This window comes from Saimiri boliviensis, chromosome 2 (genome assembly GCF_048565385.1).
Source record: "Saimiri boliviensis isolate mSaiBol1 chromosome 2, mSaiBol1.pri, whole genome shotgun sequence".
NCBI lineage: Eukaryota > Metazoa > Chordata > Mammalia > Primates > Cebidae > Saimiri > Saimiri boliviensis.
Genome location: NC_133450.1, coordinates 217,838,217 through 217,858,293, shown reverse-complemented (window position 1 = coordinate 217,858,293; position 20,077 = coordinate 217,838,217). Strand labels below are relative to the sequence as shown.

General features: G+C 43.8%; 1 protein-coding gene across 1 annotated transcript in view; it reads left to right on the top strand.

Moving 5' to 3' along the window:
• PPP6C (protein phosphatase 6 catalytic subunit) overlaps positions 1 to 20,077 on the top strand; it is a 52,404-nt gene that overhangs the window by 15,502 nt on the left and 16,825 nt on the right. Inside the window, exon 2 of the mRNA XM_039474695.2 lies at positions 11,731 to 11,826. Within this exon, the coding sequence (XP_039330629.1) occupies positions 11,731 to 11,826 (96 nt within the window). The remainder of the gene's footprint in view (positions 1 to 11,730; positions 11,827 to 20,077) is intronic.

Below are 20,077 nucleotides of genomic sequence, written 5' to 3'. Positions count from 1 at the left end.
CCCCCAAGTTTACAGGTAGCAAACAATTTCCTAATGGTGGGCAAGCTGAGAGGTCAATATTGTAGGAAATAGAGAACTTTTCTCTCCAATAGGTGTGTAATGGAAAGAATGAAAGATGAGCTTCTGGCTGGATGCAGTGGCTTGGACCTAATCCCAGTGCTTTGGAAGTCCAAGGTGGGAGGATCACTTGAGGCCAGGAGTTTGAGACCAGCCTGGGCAACATAGCAAGACCCCATTTCTAAAAAAAAAAAAAAAAAAATAGCTGGATGTGATGGTACATACCAGTAGTCCTAGCTACTTGGGTGGCTGAGGCCAGAAGATCACTTGACCCCAGGAGATCCAGGCTGCAGTGAGCTATGATTGGGCCACTGCACTCCAGCCTGGGCAACAGTGAGACCCTGTCTCAAAAAAAAAAAAAGAGATCACCTGATGAGCTTTTTTTTTTGAGATAGAGTGTGCTCTCTGTCGCCCAGGGTGATCACAGCTCACTGTAGCTTCAACCTCCTAGACTCAGGCAATCCTCCCACCTCAGTCTCTTGAGTAGCTGGGTCTATGAGTACATACCACTGTGCTCAGCTAATTTTTTTTTTTTTTTTTGAGACGGAGTTTTGCTCTTGTTACCCAGGCTGGAGTGCACTGGCGCGATCTCGGCTCACCGCAACCTCCGCCTCCTGGGTTCAGGCAATTCTCCTGCCTCAGCCTCCTGAGTAGCTGGGATTACAGGCATGCGCCACCATGCCCGGCTAATTTTTTGTATTTTTTTAGTAGAGACGGGGTTTCACCATGTTGACCAGGATGGTCTCTATCTCTCGACCTCGTGATCCACCCGCCTCGGCCTCCCAAAGTGCTGGGATTACAGGCTTGAGCCACCGTGCCCGGCCAGCTAATTTTTTTTTAAGATGGAGTCTTGCTCTTTTTGCCCAGGCTGGAATGAACTGGCACAATCTTGGCTCACCACAACCTCTGCCTCTCAGGTTCAAGCGATTCTCCTGCCTCAGCCTCCTGAGTAGCTGGGATTACAGGCATGCACTACCACACCTGCCCAATTTTTGTATTTTTAGTAGAGATGGGGTTTCTTTTTTTTTTTTTTCTTTTGAGATGGAGTTTCGCTCTTATTACCCAGGCTGGAGTGCAATGGCGCAATCTCGGCTCACCACAAACTCCGCCTCCTGGGTTCAGGCAATTCTCCTGCCTCAGCCTCCTGAGTAGCTGGGATTACAGGCACGTGCCACCATGCCCAGCTAATTTTTTGTATTTTTAATAGAGACAGTGTTTCACCATGTTGACCAGGATGGTCTCGATCTCTTGACCTTGTGATCCACCCACCTTGGCCTCCCAAAGTGCTGGGATTACAGGCTTGAGTCACCGTGCCCGGCTGAGATGGGGTTTCTTTGTGTTGGTCAGGTGGGTCTCCAACTCCTTACCTCAGGAGATCCACCCACCTCGTCCTCCCAAAGTGCTGTGATTACAGGCATGAGCCACCGCGCCTGGTTGCTAATTTTTAATTTTTTTTTGTAGAGATGAGGTTTCACTATGTTGCTCAGGCTGGTCTCAAATTCCTGGACTCAAGCAATCTGCCTGCCTCCCAAAGTGTTGGAATTACTGGTGTGAGCCATCACACTCAGCCAGGCCTTTTCTTAAAAGATGTGAAATCTGAAAGGGAGGAGCGTAGATGGGCCTAGTGACTGACAACATGAAGGCCTTATAGGGAACTGACTTGGAAACAAAACAGAAAATGCTTCCCACTCCTGCACAGATTATAGGAAAGCACTTCTACAAGAACCTTAATGGTAGTGGAATTCTTTGAGAACGTTTGATGAGGTTACATGAAAAAATATTGCAGATATTAATTGAGAGAAGGTAAGGCCCTATGATAGGTATTTAAAAGCATCATTATATTGTTTTAATTTTAAAATTATATACTATTAGAAAAAAAATTTTGAAGTATTAATTGCTTTTGGATAACCTAAAAATAGCAGCGCTTTGGCCAGGCATGGTGACTCACGCCTGTAATCCCAGCACTTTAGGAGGCCAAGGTGGGTAGATTACCTGAGTTCAGGAGTTTGCGACCAGCCTGGCCAATGTGGTGAAACCCTGTCTCCACTAAAAATACAAAAATTAGCTGAAAGTGGTGGTGGATGCCTGTACTCCCAGCTACTCAGGAGGCTGAGGCAGGAGAATCTCTTGAACCTGGGAGGCAGAGGTTGCAGTGAGCCAAGATCATGCCATTGCACTAGACAATAAGAATGAAACTTCGTTAAATAAATACATTAATTGCCGGGCACGGTGGCTCTACACGCCTGTAATCCCAGCACTTTGGGAGGCCAAGGTAGGTGGATCACAAGGTCAAGAGATCGAGATCATCCTGATCAACATGGTGAAACCCCGTCTCTACTAAAAATACAAAAAATTAGCTGGGCATGGTGGCGCGTGCTTGTAATCCCAGCTACTCAGGAGGCTGAGACAGGAGAATTGCCTGAACCCAGGTTGCGGTGAGCCGAGATCACGCCATTGCACTCCAGCCTGGGTAATGAGCGAAAAACTCTGTCTCAAAAATAAATAAATAAATAAATAAATTAATTAACTAATTAAAAAATTATATTTGTGGTCCCCCACCCTCCAAACCAAACCTAAACAAATCAAAATCATCTGCTCTTCAAAGAAATAGTTGATAAGCCAGATTTCATTAAAATTAAAAACTTTTGCTTTGTGAAAGACCCTGTCAAGAGAATGAAAAGATGATCCATGTACTGGGAGAAAATATTTGCAATAGACATATCTGATAAAGTATTGTTATCCAAAATATACAGATTTTTTTTTTTTTTTTTTTTTTTTTTGAGATGGAGTTTCACAGGGCCGGGTGCGGTGGCTCACGCCTGTAATCCCAGCACTTTGGGAGGCCGAGGTGGGTGGATCACAAGGTCAAGAGATCGAGACCATCCTGGTCATCATGGTGAAACCCCGTCTCTACTGAAAATACAAAAAAAAATTAGCCGGGCATGGTGGCACGTGCCTGTAATCCCAGCTACTCAGGAGGCTGAGGCAGGAGAATTGCCTGAACCCAGGAGGCGGAGGTTGCAGTGAGCCGAGATCGTGCCATTGCACTCCAGCCTGGGTAACAAGAGTGAAACTCCAGTGAAACTCTGTCTCCAAAAAAAAAAAAAAAGAAAAAAAAAAGAGATGGAGTTTCGCTCTTGTTGCCCAGGCTGGAGTGCAATGGTGCAATCTTGGCTCACCGCAACCTCTGCCTTCTGGGTTCAAGCAATTTTCCTGTCTCACCTTCCCAAGTAGCTGGGGTTACAGGCATGCACCACCATGCACAGCTAATTTTGTATTTTTAGTAGAGTTGGGGTTTTTCTATGTGGGTCAGTCTGGTCTCAAACTCCCGACCTCAGATGATCCGCCTGCCTCGTCCTCCCAAAGTGTTGGGATTACAGGCGTGAGCCACCGCGCCCAGCCTACAGAGAACTCTTAAAACTCAGTAAGAAGATGAACAGTCCAATTAAAAAATGGACAAAAGGAGGCCGGGCGCGGTGGCTCAAGCCTGTAATCCCAGCATTTTGGGCGGCCGAGGCGGGTGGATCACGAGATCAAGAGATCGAGACCATCCTGGTCAACATGGTGAAACCCCGTCTCTACTAAAAATACAAAAAATTAGCTGGGCATGGTGGCGCGTGCCTGTAGTCCCAGCTACTCAGGAGGCTGAGGCAGGAGAATTGCTTGAACCCAGGAGGCGGAGGTTGTGGTGAGCCGAGATCGCACCATTGCATTCCAGCCTGGGTAGCAAGAGCTAAAACTCCGTCTCAAAAAAAAAAAACAAAAACAAAAAACAGAAAAACAAACAAAAAAAATGGACAAAAGGAAATTGCTGTCAGATCATGCCAGTATTTTAGAATGATTGTGCTCAATTACATTCTTATCACCTAGGTGTGAAAGTGGAAGGCACATCACAATGTGTTTTCCTCAGTTCTCATAATCTTGCATGGACGTGAACATGAACATAGTAAAATGGAATTTCCAGATTATAAGCAATGGAAGACAGAAGGGATACCATTACAAACTGTCCAGAAGAAGCTGGCTGCAGAAAGGCTAAGGGATCCACGGGTCCTCAATGAAGCTTGGAGATGCGTGGGTTGCTTTGCAAAGAATGTTTTCTTTGTCAATGTATTATTACAAAGATTCAAATGGGGATTTGCTGCCTTTGTGGTAGCTGTACGAGCTGAATATTACCTGGAGTCCCAGAATCAAGATAAGAAATCTGCATGGCCGGGCGCGGTGGCTCAGGCCTATAATCCCAGCACTTTGGGAGGCTGCGGCGGGTGGATCACAAGGCAAGAGATCGAGACCATCCTGGTCAACAAGGTGAGACCATCCTGGTCAACAAGGTGAAACCCCATCTCTACTAAAAATACAAAAATTAGCTGGGCATGGTGGCACACTCCTGTAGTCCCAGCTACTTGGGTGGCTGAGGCAGGATAATTGCTTGAACCTGGGAGGCAGAGGTTGCAGTGAGCCGAGATAGCGCCATTGCACTCCAGCCTGGGTAACGAGCGAAACTCCGTCTCAAAAAAAAGAAACCTGAAGATAATTCCTGAAAGTATCATAGTGGTTTCTTAGCTTTCTAAAGTAAGATTTCTTCACTGTAGTCTACTCACCTAGTTTGTGTCTTAAAGAGTGTTAGTAAGATTGGTCGGGCATGGTGGCTCACGCCTGTAATCCCAGCACTTTGGGAGGCCAAGGCGGGTGGACCACAAGGTCAGGAGTTCGAGATTAGCCTGGCTGATATGGTGATACTTCATTTCTACTAAAAATAGAAAAATTAGACAGTCGTGGTGATGAATGCCTGTAATCCTAGCTACTCGGGATACTGAGGCAGGAGAATTGCTGGAACATGGGAGGTAGAGGTTGCAGTGAGCTGAGATTGTGCCACTGCACTTTAGCCTGGGTGACAGAACGAGACTGTGTCTCAAAAAAAAAAAAAATTAGTAAGATTTAATAAATATATATATGCCAAAAGAATGGACAAAAGACACCTCATCAAAGAAGATATAGTAATGATAAATAAGCATATGAAAAGATGCTCTACCTCCTCTGTCATGGGAGAAATGTAAAGTGAAACAACCATGAAATACCACTGTATACCTATTAGAATAGCCAAAATCCCACTGACAGTACCAATGCTGATGAAGATGTGGAGCAACAAGAATTCTCATTCATTGCTGGTCGGAATGCAAAATGGTACAGCCACTTTGGAAGACAGTTTGGCAGTTTCTTACAAAACTAAATATACTGTTACCATATAATTCAGCAGTCCTGCTTCTTGATATTTACCCAAATGAGTTGTAAACTTAAATCCATACAAAAACTTATACATAGATTTTTATAGCCACTTTATTCATAATTGCCAAAACTTAGAAGGAACCAAGATGTTCTTCACTAGGTGGATGAACAAACTATAATACACCCAGACAATGAAATATTATGCAGTGCTGAGAAGAAATGAGCTATCAAGCCATAAAAAGACATGGAAGAACCTTAAATGCATATTACTAAATGAAAGAAGACAACCGGAAAAGGCTATATACATATGATTCCAACTATATGACATTTTGGGAAAGGCAAAACTATAGAGACAGTGAAAAGATCACTGGTTTTCAGAGGTTGGAGGGAGGTGAGTTTGAATAGGTCAAACTATTCTGTATGATACTATAATGGTAGGTACATGTCATTATACAATTTTCAAAACTCATAGAATATACAATAGGAATGACCCTAACGTAAACAAACTGTGGCCTTTGGATGATAATGATGTCAGGGTATGCTCATCATTTGTAACATTTATCACTGTGTGAAATGTTGATGAGGGGAGGCTGTTTAGGAGGAGGGGTAGGGGTAAATGGGAAGTCTGTACATTTTTCTTTTTTTTTTTTTTTCCTCTTTATGGAGAATGAGGTCCCTCTTTATTGCCCAAGCAGGTCTTAAACTCCTTGGGTTCAAGCAATCCTCCTGCCTCTGCCTCCCTAAGTGCTGGAATTACAGGCATGAGCCACTGTGCCCAGCAAGAGAACTCTGTACTTTATGCATAATTTTGTTGTGAAGCTAACACTGCTCTAAAAAATAAAGTCTATTTCCAGGGGTAAAAAAATACAATAAAAAATCTACTTTCCCTGAACTTGTAACTATCTCAGTAAAGATTATTTCCAGACTTCTAATTGTTTAAGCCAGAAACTCCCAAGTCATCTTTGATTCTTTACTTTCTCTTAACACCCTGTATCCAGTTGGTCATAAATCTAGCAGATGCTACATTCAGATAACATCTGGAATCTATTTTCCATATTTTCTACTTTTACTACCCTGTCCAAGCCAGTTAACTTTTACCTAGGTTATTATAGAAGACACTTAACTGATCTTGCTACTTACTCCTTTGTCCCCATTCCAACCCCAGCCCAGCCTCCCCTCCACCACCATCAATCCAGTTTCCTTTTTCTTGTTTTTTGAGAAAGGGTCTCACTGTGTGACCCAGGCTGGAGTGCAGTGGCACAAGCTCACTGCAGCCTTGACCTCCCGGTCTTAAGGGATCCTCGCACCTCAGCCTTCCAAGTGTGTGGTACTACAGGCGTATGCCACCACGCCTAGCTAGTTTTTGTATTTTTGTAGAGATGGATTTTGCCATGTTGCCCAGGCAGGCCTTGAACTCCTAAGCTCAAGTGCTCTGCCCACCTCGGCCTCCCAAAGTGCTAAGATTACAGGCGTGAGCCACTGTGCCTGGCCAGTTTGTTTTCAACATAGCTGACTTAGGATCATGTCAGTCTTCTGCTCAAGAACTTGTAATGGCTTCCCGTTAAACTCAGTAGAAGCCCAGGTCCTTACTTTCACCACCAGCGACCGAAATAATTCTGTGACGCTCTCCTGTTTTTCTTATCATTTAGTTTACTCTAAACACACCCGCCTTGATGATGTTACTTTTTTTTTTTTTTTTTTGAGACGGAGTTTCACTCTTGTTACCCAGGCTGGAGTGCAATGGCGCGATCTCGGCTCACCGCAACCTCCGCCTCCTGGGTTCAGGCAATTCTCCTGCCTCAGCCTCCTGAGTAGCTGGGATTATAGGCATGCGCCACCATGCCCACCTAATTTTTTGTATTTTTAGTAGAGACGGGGTTTCACCATGTTGACCGGAATGGTCTCGATCTCTTGACCTCGTGATCCACCCATCTCGGCCTCCCAAAGTGCTGGGATTACAGGCTTGAGCCGCTGCGCCCGGCCTGATGATGTTTCTTAGCAAGCATGCTTCACATCAGGGCTTTTGATGTTTATTTCTCTGCCTGCAATACTGTGTCCTTATAGCCTTGCCTCTTTCTGATTTTTGCTCAAAATTCACTTTATCAGTAAGGCTTCCATACTCTCCCTATTTAAAATAACAGCACCTACTCCCCACACCAGCACTGCATCCCTCTTCTAATGTGTCTGCTTTCTCTGTACCTCCTTGATATCACTATCTAACAAATTACTATTATATATTTTACTTATTTATTGTCTGTCTCATTCTATTAGAATGTAAGCCCCTCAAGAGCAGAGTGTTTAGTCTGTTTTGGTCATTACTATTTACTTTGTATCTAGAACAATACGTCATAACATACTAGGCACTCTGTAAATGTTGCATTGAACAACTAAATATTCAAGATAGCATAGTGGAAAAGTGGTAGGAAACTTGTATTCTAGATCTGTTGCTAAGATTAAGTAGCATCTCAGTCTTATTATCTGAGTCAACCAAGAAATTTGGCATAGGTGATTGCTAATACAAACCAGAATTTTGTAATTCTGAAAGAACCTTAGAGAACATCTTTTTTTTTGAGACGGAGTTTCGCTCTTGTTACCCAGTCTGGAGTGCAATGGCGCGATCTCGGCTCACCGCAACCTCCGCCTCCTGGGTTCAGGCAATTCTTCTGCCTCAGCCTCCTGAGTAGCTGGGATTACAGGCACGTGCCACCATGCCCAGCTAATTTTTTGTATTTTTAGTAGAGACGGGGTTTCACCATGTTGACCAGGATGGTCTCGATCTCTTGACCGTGATCCACCCGCCTCGGCCTCCCAAAGTGCTGGGATTACAGGCTTGAGCCACCGTGCCCGGCCTTTTTTTTTTTTTATTTTTTATTTTTTATTTTTTATTTTATTTTTATTTTTTTTTGGTCTCGATCTTTTGACCTCGTGATCCACCCGCCTCGGCCTCCCAAAGTGCTGGGATTACAAGCTTGAGCCACCGCACCGGGCCGAGAACATCTTTAAGTGTAAAGTTTAAGTCTCAAAATTCAGAAACATTGTTCCACTCACCAGTATCTTTTTCTTTGTTTTTTTTTTTGAGACGGAGTCTTACTCTGTCACCAGGCTGGAGTGCAGTGGCACGATCTTGGCTCACTGCCACCTTCGCCTCCTGCGTTCAAGTGATTGGTCTGCCTCAGCCTACCGAGTAGCTGGGACTACAGGCTGCGCCACCACACCTATCTAAGTTTTGTATTTTTAGTAGAGATGTGGTTTCACCATGTTGGCTTGAACCCAGGAGGTGGAGATTGCAGTGAGCTGAGATTGTGCCACTGCACTCCAGCCTGGTAACAGAGTGAGATTCAAAAAAAAAAAAAAAAAAAAAGAATGGCTGGTGTGCAATGGTGCAGTGTTGACTTACAGCAGCTGCTACCTCCTGGGTTCAAGCAATTATCTGATTATCCTGTCTCAGCCTCCCAAGTAGCTGGGATTATAGGCATGTGTCACCATGCCTGGCTGATTTTTGTATTTTTAGTAGAGATGGGGATTTACCATGTTGGCCAGGCTGGTCTCAAACTCCTGACCCCAAGTGATCCTCCTGCTTTGGCCTCCCAAAGTGCCGGGATTACAGGCAAGGGCCACTGTGCTCAGCTGGCTCCTCAGTTTTAGATTTGGATTTTATAGTTAATTATAGCTAACCTTTTTATTTGGAAACAATCCAAGATCATCACTTCACGATGTTCAGATTTCTTCAGTTTTATGTGTGTGTGTATTCAGTTCATTGCAGTTTTATTGGTAAGAGCTTATTTATCCAACACTACAGTCAAGATACAGAACAGTTTAATCACCACACAGATTCTTCATGTTATCCTTTTATAGCCATACCCACTTCCTTCCTGCATCTCCTAACTCCTGGACCCCTGGCAACAACTAATCTGTTCTTCATTTCTATAATTTTCTCATTTCAAGAATGTCATATAAATGAGACTGGGCATGAAAGCTCACGCCTGTGATCCCAGCATTTCAGGAGGCCGAGGCAGGGGGATCACCTGAGGTCAGGAATTCGAGACCAGCCTGGCCAACATGCTGAAACCTCATTTTTACTAAGAATAAAAAAATCAGCTGGGTGTGATGGAATGTGCCGGTAATCCCAGGTACTTGGAAGGGCTGAGGCACAAGACTCACTTGAACTGGGAGGCAGAGTTTGCAGTAAACTGAGATTGCGTCACTGAAGTCCAGCCTGGACAACAGAGCAAGAATCTGTCTCAAAAAAAAAAAAAAAAAAAAAATGGACTCAGCGCTTTGGGAGTCTGAGGGGGGCGGATCACCTGAGGTCAGGAGTTCACAACCAGCCTGGTGAAACCCTGTCTCAATTTTAAAAAATACAAAAATTAGCTGGGCATGGTGGCATGCACCTGTAATCCCAGCTACTTGGGAAGCAGAGGCAGGAGAATTGCTTGAACCTGGGAAGTGGAGGTTGCAGTGAGCTGCGATGGCGCCACTGTACTCCAGCCTGGTCAACAGAGTGAGACTCCGACTCAAAAAAAAAACAACCCAACAACATAAAAAGGAATAAAAGAATGTTATGTAAATGGAATTATAGAGTATATAACCTTTTAGGATAGTTTTTTGTTTGTTTTTTGTTTTTTCACTCAACAACCTGGTAAATCCAGGTAATTGTGTGGCGGTATTCTTTTCTGTTTATTGCTGAGTAGTAGTACATGGTGTGGATGTACCAAAATTTGTTTAACCATTCACTCATTGAAGGACATCTGATTTGTTTCTAGTTTGGGACTATTATGAATTACGCTGTTATGAATATTTATATGCAGATTTTGGACATGTTTTTATTGCCAAGAATACAATTGCTGGGTCAAATGTTAAGTGTGTGATTTGCAATTTACTTTAAAAATTACCAGATAAAAACCTTTTACTGGCCAGGCATGGTGGCTCACATCTGTGATCCTAGCACTTTGGGAGGCCGAGGTGGGTGGGTCACCTGAGGTCAGGAGTTCGATATCACCCTGGCCAACATAGTGAAAACTCGTCTCTACTAAAAATAACAAAATTAGCCAGGTGTGGTGGCACACACCTGTAATCTCAGCTATTTGGGAGGCTGAGACAGGAGAATTGCTTGAACCGAGGAGGTGAAGGTTGCAGTGATCCTAGATCATGCCCACTGTACTTCAGCCTGAGCTACAGAGCAAGATTGTTTAAAAAAAAAAAAAAAAAGCCAGGCTGGGTGCGGTGGCTCAAGCCTGTAATCCCAGCACTTTGGGAGGCCGAGGCGGGTGGATCACGAGGTCAAGAGATCGAGACCAACCCGGTCAACATGGTGAAACCCCGTCTCTACTAAAAATATAAGAAATTAGCTGGGCATGGTGGCACATGCCTGTAATCCCAGCTACTCAGGAGGCTGAGGCAGGAGAATTGCCTGAACCCAGGAGGCAGAGGCTGCGGTGAGCCGAGATTGTGCCATTGCACTCTAGCCTGGGTAAGAAGAGCGAAACTCCATCTCAAAACAAAAAAGCCTTTTACCGTTAAAACTATTTCTTTTTTTTTTTTTTTTGAGACGGAGTTTCACTCTTGTTACCCAGGCTGGAATGCAACGGCGCGATCTCAGCTCACCACAACCTCTGCCTCCTGGGTTCAGGCAATTCTCCTGCCTCAGCCTCCTGAGTAGCTGGGATTACAGGCACGTGCCACCATGCCCAGCTAATATTTTGTATTTTCAGTAGAGATGGGGTTTCACCATGTTGACCGGGATGGTCTCGATCTCCTGACCTCGTGATCCACCCGCCTTGGCCTCCCAAAGTGCTGGGATTACAGGCGTGAGCCACTGTGCCCCGCCGTAAAACTATTTCTTCTTATATTTCTTTCTTCCTTTTTTTGAAAAGCATCATTTTACAGTTCCTGTAAAGCTGTCTGTCTCTTAAAACCTAGTGTCGGCCGGGCGTGGTGGCTCAAGCCTGTAATCCCAGCACTTTGGGAGGTCGAGGCGAGTGGATCACGAGGTCAAGAGATCGAGACCATCCCGGTCAACGTGGTGAAACCCCGTCTCTACTGAAAATACAAAAAATTAGCTGGGCATGGTGGCACATGCCTGTAATCCCAGCTACTCAGGAGGCTGAGGCAGGAGAATTGCCTGAACCCAGGAGGCGGAGGTTGCGGTGAGCCAAGATCGCGTCGTTGCACTCCAGCCTGGGTAACAAGAGCGAAACTCTGTCTCAAAAAAAAAAAAAAAAACAAAAAAAAAACCTAGTGTCTCTGTAGATAGTTTACATTGCATTATGAACTCTGTGTGACAGCTGGCAGAAATCTAGCCCCCGAATTATTGCAGGGTACTTTCCTTTCCTATCAAAAAGTGTACTTGGCCTTTCTAAGTATTAGACCTTGTATTTGTCTTATTTTGGTATTTTATCTTTAGTTTTTAATGTTTAGTAAATGTTTGCCTTTTATTTTCTCTCTTTACAGCGACTTTGTGACTATGTTTGTGACCTCCTCTTAGAAGAGTCAAATGTTCAGCCAGTATCAACACCAGTAACAGTGTGTGGAGATATACATGGACAGGTAAAATTTCGTGAGCAGATTTTTAAGTTTTGTACTGCCTGTGATCCATGTGTGTTTCTACTTGTGCTTCAAAATTAAAACGACAGCAACAATAAACACAACTGGTTGGTTGCCTCAGTCTCTGTGGCACTGATGATTCCTGGCTTACTGTTTTGGTGAATAAAAGCAGTGGTCAAATTAGTTATGGAGTTTGTTGATATTACATTTGTTCAGTGTATAATGCAGCATTATTTTTCTGTGGAATGGTGGGGTTGTGGGTTGGTGGAAGATATAAAATAGAAACATATACTGTTCATAAGAACTATGATTAACAGGCGATGTTTTGGCGCTTTGAGTTCATTGTTCTACTCATGTTGCATATTGTTGTAAATTTATCATTTCTTTAGTGGAAATGAGAATAACAAAGGTTCAGAAGAATAAAATTGTTGGTCCATGATGTCACAGCAAATCACTGACAAATGAGCTAGAAAAGATTTAGTGCCGTTTTCATCTGCTAGGTGTGTGTAAGAATTTCAGAGCAGTAACAGGAAAGGCATACCTCATATTTAGATTCTGTTGTCAGTGTTTAGCCTAATATATATTTGTAGAATTTTTTTCACAGGGAAATGAAAGCTGAACAGACTGATGTATGCATACAATGTAGTTGGGGCTATAAGACTTAATAATACATTGCAAACAATGTAGTCTTTATGAATGCCAACAGGACCTACTGTCAACTATGCAGCTTCCCTGCCTTAAATATGACTGTGTAAATGAGCAGAAATGTGTGTAAATTGGCTCTGGTTAGGGGCTGCTCCATGAATAAAGTCCTATTTTGGCTACTTACTTAACAGGGTGATTTTCTTTTGTTTTTTCCAAGGTGTTTTCTGGATGGTTGAAATTATTTGAAAAAAAACCCTAACACCTGCATATCATCAGCTCCTAGATAGAGGCCCCATTATGTCATCTTTGATCTGTTAAAATTACTGAGACTGAAAGATTGAAGAAATAGCCCAAACTCAAACACAGCCACTACAGGGCAGACCTGAGATTTGAAACTCATTTGGGTTTCTGTTGCACATGTTATTTTAAGGCCACCACCAAACTGTGAACAATTGTTTCTTTTGTATATGTTCCTTAAAAACAATTGCTAATCAGGAACATGGGATTTGAGCCTCTAAACATCTATTGGCTGATTAAATAAAATGTAAAATGTATCCTTTGGGACTTATCTTCCTCTGGGGCCTGTTCTAGAATTGCAGGATTGGGTTCTGAGCTGTGTAATCTAGTCAGCAGTTACAGATTTCAGTGTCAGATACAACTTGGTTTAAACCCTGGCTTGGCTGTATATTAGCTATTTAAGAAGCCATTTCAGCTAGCTCACGAATTCGTTAAGTATGGCCTATGGACCCTTGGGTTTTCTAATGTGGTACAGAAGCAATGGAGGGTAAAACTGCTAGTGCCTTAGCAAGATTCAAAGGAATGACACTAGAATATGCTGATTATTATTGAATTATTCACCAACATGCACGCACAGTAAAATAAAATGCCAGTGAAACTTAACTCTTCAATCCTTGAGAATATACATTATTTGAAAAGTTGGCTGGGCATGGTGGCTCATGCCTGTAATCCCAGAACTTTGGGAGGCTGATGTGGAAGGATTACTTGAGGCCATGGGTTCAAGACCAGCCTGGGCAACCAGGTGAGACCTCCCCCCATCTCAACTCCTGACCTCAGATAATTCACCTGCCTCGGCCTCCCAAAGTGCTGGGATTACAGGTGTGAGCCACCACACCTGACCTGTGACCCCCATCTCTAATAAAAAAAATTTTTTTGTTTGAGACAGGGTCTCACTCTGTCACCCAGGCTAGAGTGCAATGGTGTCATCTCACCTCACGGTAGCCTCTGCCTCCTGAATTCAAGTGGGTCTTGTGCCTCAGCCTCCTGAGTAGGTGGGACTACAGGCATGTACCACCACACCTGGCTAAATTTTATATTTTTAGTAGAGATGGGATTTCACCAGGGTGGCCAGGGTGGCCTCAAACTCCTGACCTCAGGTGATCCACCTGCCTCAACCTCCCAAAGTTCTGGGATTACAGGTGTGAGCCACCATGCCTGGCCCTCATCTCTTAAAAAAAAAAAAAAATTAGCCAGGTTTGGTGATGTGAGTGTGTACATTCTAGCCACTCAAGAGGCTAAGGTGGTAGCATTCCTTGAGCCCAGGAGTTTGAGACTGCAGTGAGCTATTAATCATGCCACTGCACACCAGCCTGGGCAACAGAGTGAGACCCCATCTAAAAAGAAAAAAAAGTCTGTGTGATGAAATGGGAAGTATGCATAAAGCATATCTGCTGCATGCCGAAGAAAGATGGTTTACTCAAGGAAAAGTACTTGTGGCCTGAGTGCAGTGGCTCACACCTGTAATCCCAGCACTTTGGAAGGCCAAGGCGGGCAGATCACCTGAGGTTGGAAGTTCAAGACCAGCCTGCTCAACATGATGAAACCCCATCCTTACTAAAAAATACAAAAATTAGCCAGGTATGGTGGCGGGCACCTGTAATCCCAGCTGCTCAGGAGGCTGAGGCAGGGAGAATTACTTGAACCCAGGAAGTGGAGGTTGCAGTGAGCTGAGATTGTGCCATTACACTCCAGACTGGGTGTCTCAAAAAAGAAAAAAAAGTACTTGTGAAATTCTTTGAGTCATAAATTAAAATAACTGCTTTTTATATGGAACACTATTTTAACTTGAGAATGACTGACAAACTGTGATTATTTAGACCTTGGGTATTTGGCAACTATATTTGCAAAAGTGAAGGAAGTGAGCCAGTCACTTCAAGGACAACAATTGGCGGTGTTTGTTGCTCATGACAAAATTTGAATTTACTAATGAAAACTTGGAATTTTGGAAAATCTGAGTCCACCACCTTGAGGCTAACAGTTTCTAATAGTTAAAAGACTTTTCTGAGATGAAATGAGCAGTGATACTAACAGATATATATTTTTTATGATATATAATGCCATGTCATTTTCATTGTTCAAATTACTCATTTACCATCCACTTAAAGTGTAAGATAACAAATATAACAGAGTATGAAAGATCACTATTATGGGCCAAGTGCGGTGACTCACACCTGTAATCCCAGCCCTTCGAGAGGCTGTGGCAGGCAGATCACTTGCGTCTGGGAGTTTGAGGCCAGCCCAAGCAACATGGCAAAACTCTATCTGTACTAAAAATACAAAAATTAGCCAGGGGTGGAGGTGTGTGCCTGTAATCTCAGCTACTCAGGTGCCTGAGGCGTGAGAATTGCTTGAAACTGGCAGTTTGAGGTTGCACTGAGCTGAGATTGTGCCATTGCACTCCAGTCTGGGCAACAAGAGAGACCCTGTCTCAAAAAACAAAAAAAGAAAAAGATCACTGTTATGGTTTCAGATTTATACTGCAATTAACTTTTAAGTTTCATAAACTGCCACTTGTCAAATTTTGGTACAGTATTAAAAGAAAATGGATACAGTTATCTGAAAAGGTTATTAAAATACTCCTTCCTTTTGTAACTGCCTGTGTGAAGCTGGATTTTCTTCATCTACTTTACTCAGTGTATCCCAACAGAGTGAATGCAGAGGCAAGTTATGAGACTAGCCATGTTTTATTTAGCCAGACGTTAAAGAGATTTGTGAAAATGTAAAGCAATGTGAATTCTCTTCTCACTAAACAATTATTTTATTTATTTTGGAAAAGTTAATTTTTTATTAAAATATGTTTGTGATACTTTTTCATGGGTATGTTACTGATTTTTTTTTTTTTTTTTTTTGAGATGGATTTTCACTCTTGTCACCTAGGCTGGAGTGCAATGGTATGATCGCAGCTCACTGCAACCTGTGTCTCCTGGGTTCAAGTAATTCTTCTGTCTCAGCATCCCAAGTAGCTGGGATTACAGGTGCCTGCCACCATGCTGGGCTAATTTTTGTATTTTTAGTAGAGACGAGGTTTCACCATGTTGGTCAGGCTGGTTTTGAACCCTTGACCTCAGGTGATCTGCCTGCCTCAGCCTCCCAAAGTGCTGGGAGTAAAGGTGTGAGCCACCATGTCTACCCTATGTTAATTTTTAAAAATTAATTTAAATATTTAAAACTTCTGAGTTTTTTTTTTTTTTTTTTTTTTTTGAGACGGAGTTTCGCTCTTGTTACCCAGGCTGGAGTGCAATGGCGCGATCTCGGCTCACCGCAACCTCCGCCTCCTGGGTTCAGGCAATTCTCCTGCCTCAGCCTCCTGAGTAGCTGGGATTACAGGCACGTGCCACCATGCCCAGCTAATTTTTTGTATTTTTAGTAGAGACGGGGTTTCACCATGTTGACCAGGATGGTCTCGATCTCTCGACCTCGTGATCCACCCGCCTCGGCCTCCCAAAGTGCTGGGATTACAGGCTTGAGCCACTGCGCCCGGCCAAACGTCTGAGTTTTAATCTCTAATATGGTAAATACTGATTTGTAAAACTTACATAAAAGATTTTGGGGACTTGTGGTTTTTAAGATCACAAATGACTGCTGGGCAGACTGTACGTTTCCTTGCCTCTAATAGAAAAAAATCCACTTCCCAGCTGGGTGCAGTGGCTCCTGACTGTAATCTCAGCATTTTGGGAGGCTGAGGCGGGCAGATCTTGAGGTTAAGAGATTGAGACCATCCTGGCCAACATGGTGAAACCCTGTTTCTACTAAAATACAAAAAATTACCTGGTCATGGTGGCATGTTCCTGTAGTCCCAGCTACTTGGGAGGCCGAGGCAGGGGAATTGCTTGAACCTGGGAGGCGGAGGTTGCAGTGAGCCAAGATCGTGCCACTGCGCTCCAGCCTGGGTGACAGAGTGAGACTCTGTTTCAAAAAAAGAAAAGAGAAAAAAATCTATTTCCCAGGCTGGGTAAAGTGGTACATACCTGTGCCACTGCTCATTTTATACTCAGGTGGCCAAGGTGGGAGGATCGCTTGATCCCAAAGATTGAGACCAGCCTGAGCGATATAGTGAGACTCCATCTCAAAAATAATAATTAAAAAAAAATCTACTTCTCTGAGTTGTTTTTGGTTTAAAATGAGAGCAGAGTGTCTGAAACATAAAAAACATATGGAGTAGCTGGGTGAAGTGGATGACACCTGTAATCCCAGCACTTTGAGAGGCCAAGGTGGGCAGATCACGTGAGGTCAGGAGTTTGAGACCAGTCTGGCCAACATTGTGAAACCCTTTCTCTACAAAACATAGAAAAATTAGCCAGTTGTGGTGGTGTGTGCCTTCAGTCCAAGCTACGTGGGAGACTGAGGTAGGAGGGTTGCTTGAACCCTGGAGCTGGAGGCAGCAGTGAGCTGAGATTGAACCCCTGGACTCCAGCCAGGGTGACAGAGCAAGACTCCATCTCAAAAAAAAAAAAAAAAAAAAAAAAGAGAGAGATACGGGGGCCAGGCAGGTGGCTCACGCCTGTAATCCCAGCACTTTGGGAGGCCGAGGCAGGTGGATCACTAGGTGAGGAGATCGAGACCATCCTGGCCAACATGGTGAAACCCCTTCTGTACTAAAAATACAAAAAAATTAGCTGGACATGGTGGCACGCGCCCTGTAGTCCCAGCTACTCGGAAGGCTGAGGCAGGAGAGTTGCTGGAACCTGGTAGGTGGAGGTTGCAGTGAGCCGAGGTTGTGCCACTGCACTCCAGCCTGGCGCCTGGTGATGGAGTGAGACTCTGTCTCAAAAAAAAAAAAAAAGAGTGATACAAATCAACAGGAAGTAAAAAAAAGAAAGAGAAAGAGAAACAGAGTAGATGATAAGATATTATTTGATGATGAGGTAGGTGTCTAGTAATAAAGGATGAAAATAGGGCCTGGTGCGGTAACTAACACCTGTAATCCCAGCGCTTTGAGAGACCAAGGCAGGTGGGTCACCTGAGGTCAGGAGTTCGAGACCTGCCTGGCCAACATGGTGAAACCCCATTTATACTAAAAATGCAATAATTAGCTGGGGTGTGGTGGCAGGTGCCTATCATTCTGGCTACTCTGGAGGCTGGAAGCAGGAAAATTGCTTGTACCTGGGAGGCGGAGGTGCAGTGAGCAAAGAGCAGTGAGCCAAGATCATGCCATTGCACTCCAGCCTGGGTGACAACAGTGAAACTCCATCTCAAAAAAAAGAAAAAATGGCCAGGCATGGTGGCTCAAGCCTGTAATCCCAGCACTTTGGGAGGCTGAGGCGGGTGGATCACGAGGTCAAGAGATCGAGACCATCCTGGTCAACACGGTGAAACCCCGTCTCTACTAAAAATACAAAAAATTAGCTGGGCATGGTGGCACGTGCCTGTAATCCCAGCTACTCAGGAGGCTGAGGCAGGAGAATTGCCTGAACCCAGGAGGCGGAGGTTGCGGTGAGCCGAGATCGCGCCATTGCACTCCAGCCTGGGTAACAAGAGCGAAGCTCCGTCTCAAAAAAAAAAAAAAAAAAGAAAAAATGATTGCCCAAGTTCTGAGGAAATGTTTATTATTAACATATTAATGAATTTTGGAAAAAATTTCTATTACAGAATTGGTACCTATGAGTCACTGATGTAGACTAATCATCTACCTACATGTTTGGTAAATAGAAACTTTAAAAGCTTTTGTTTAAGAACAGTTATCTGTAAACGTCAATAGAAAAGTTTAAGGATACTCACTCTTCTACCATATATTTTTTTTTAGACAGAGTTTCACTCTTATTGCCCAGGCTGGAGTGCAATGGTACGATCTCGGCTCACCTCCACCTCCACCTCCCAGGTTCAAGCAATTCTCCTGCCTCAGTCTCCTGAGTAGCTGGGATTACAGGCATGCGCCTTTACACTGGCTAAATTTTTTGTATTTTTAGTAGAGACGGGGTTTCTCTATGTTGGTCAGGCTAGTCTCAAACTCCTGACCTCAAGTGATCCGCCTGCCTTGGCCTCTCAAAGTGCTGGGATTACAGGCATGAACCATCGTGCCCAGCCTTCTACCATATTTTTATAAAACAATTGACTTATAAAACTTTTTTTTTTTTTTTTTTTGAGACAGAGTTTCGCTCTTGTTACCCAGCAATGGCGTGATCTCGGCTCACCGCAACCTCTGCCTCCTGGGTTCAGGCAATTCTCCTGCCTCAGCCTCCTGAGTAGCTGGGATTACAGGCATGCGCCACCATGCCCAGCTAATTTTTTTGTATTTTTAGTAGAGACCGGGTTTCACCATGTTGACCAGGATGGTCTCGATGTCTTGACCTCGTGATCCACCCACCTCGGCCTCCCAAAGTGCTGGGATTACAGGCTTGAGCCACCGCGCCTGGCCTGACTTAACTTTTTAATGTTCACTTCCTGACTTTGTGTATATACATACTCAATTTTTTACATAATAGAATTGTATAGTTATGTTATATATAAAGTTTTGTGTTCCATTCTTTTTCCTAAGGATTTTTGCATTTTGCTACATGGTTTTCATCATCATTATTATTCATGGCCTCGTAAGGTCCTTGAGTTGCTACATTTTATGATATTCACTAGACTGGGCACTGTGGCTCACACCTGTAATCCTAGCACTTTGGGAGGCTGAGGTGGGCGGATCACGAGGTCAGGAGTTCGAGATCACCCTGACCACCATGATGAAACCCCATCTCTACTAAAAATACAAAAATTAGCTGGGTGTGGTGGCACGGGCCTGTAATCCCAGCCCCTTGGGAGGCTGAGACAAGAGAATTGCTTGAAGCTGGGAGGCAGAGGTTGCAGTAAGCTGAGATCCCGAGACTTACTCCAGCCTGGGTGACAGAGTGAGACTCCATGTCACAAACAAACAAAAAAAGATATTCATTTATGTTAGTCATGAAGGCTGTTTCTTTTGATATTTTAGATGTTGTTATAACACTCTTTTTTTCTTTCTTCCTTTTTTTTTTTTTTTTTTGGAGACAGAGTGTTGCTCTGTCACTCAGGCCGGAGTGCAAGGACACCATCCTAGCTCACTGCAACTTCCACCTGCCAGGTTCAAGTGACTCTCCTGCCTTAGCCTCCTGAGTAGCTGGGACTACAAGGCATCTGCCACCGTGCCTGGCTGATTTTTATATTTTTAGTAGAGACGGGGTTTCACCACGTTGGCCAGGCTGGTCTTGAACTTCTGACCTTAGGTGATCCACCTACCTTGGCCTCTGAAAGTGCTGGGATTGTAGGTGTGAGCCACTGGGCCTGGCTCACATTTATTTATTTATTTGTTTGTTTGTTTATTTATTTATTTATTTATTTTGAGATGGAGTCTTGC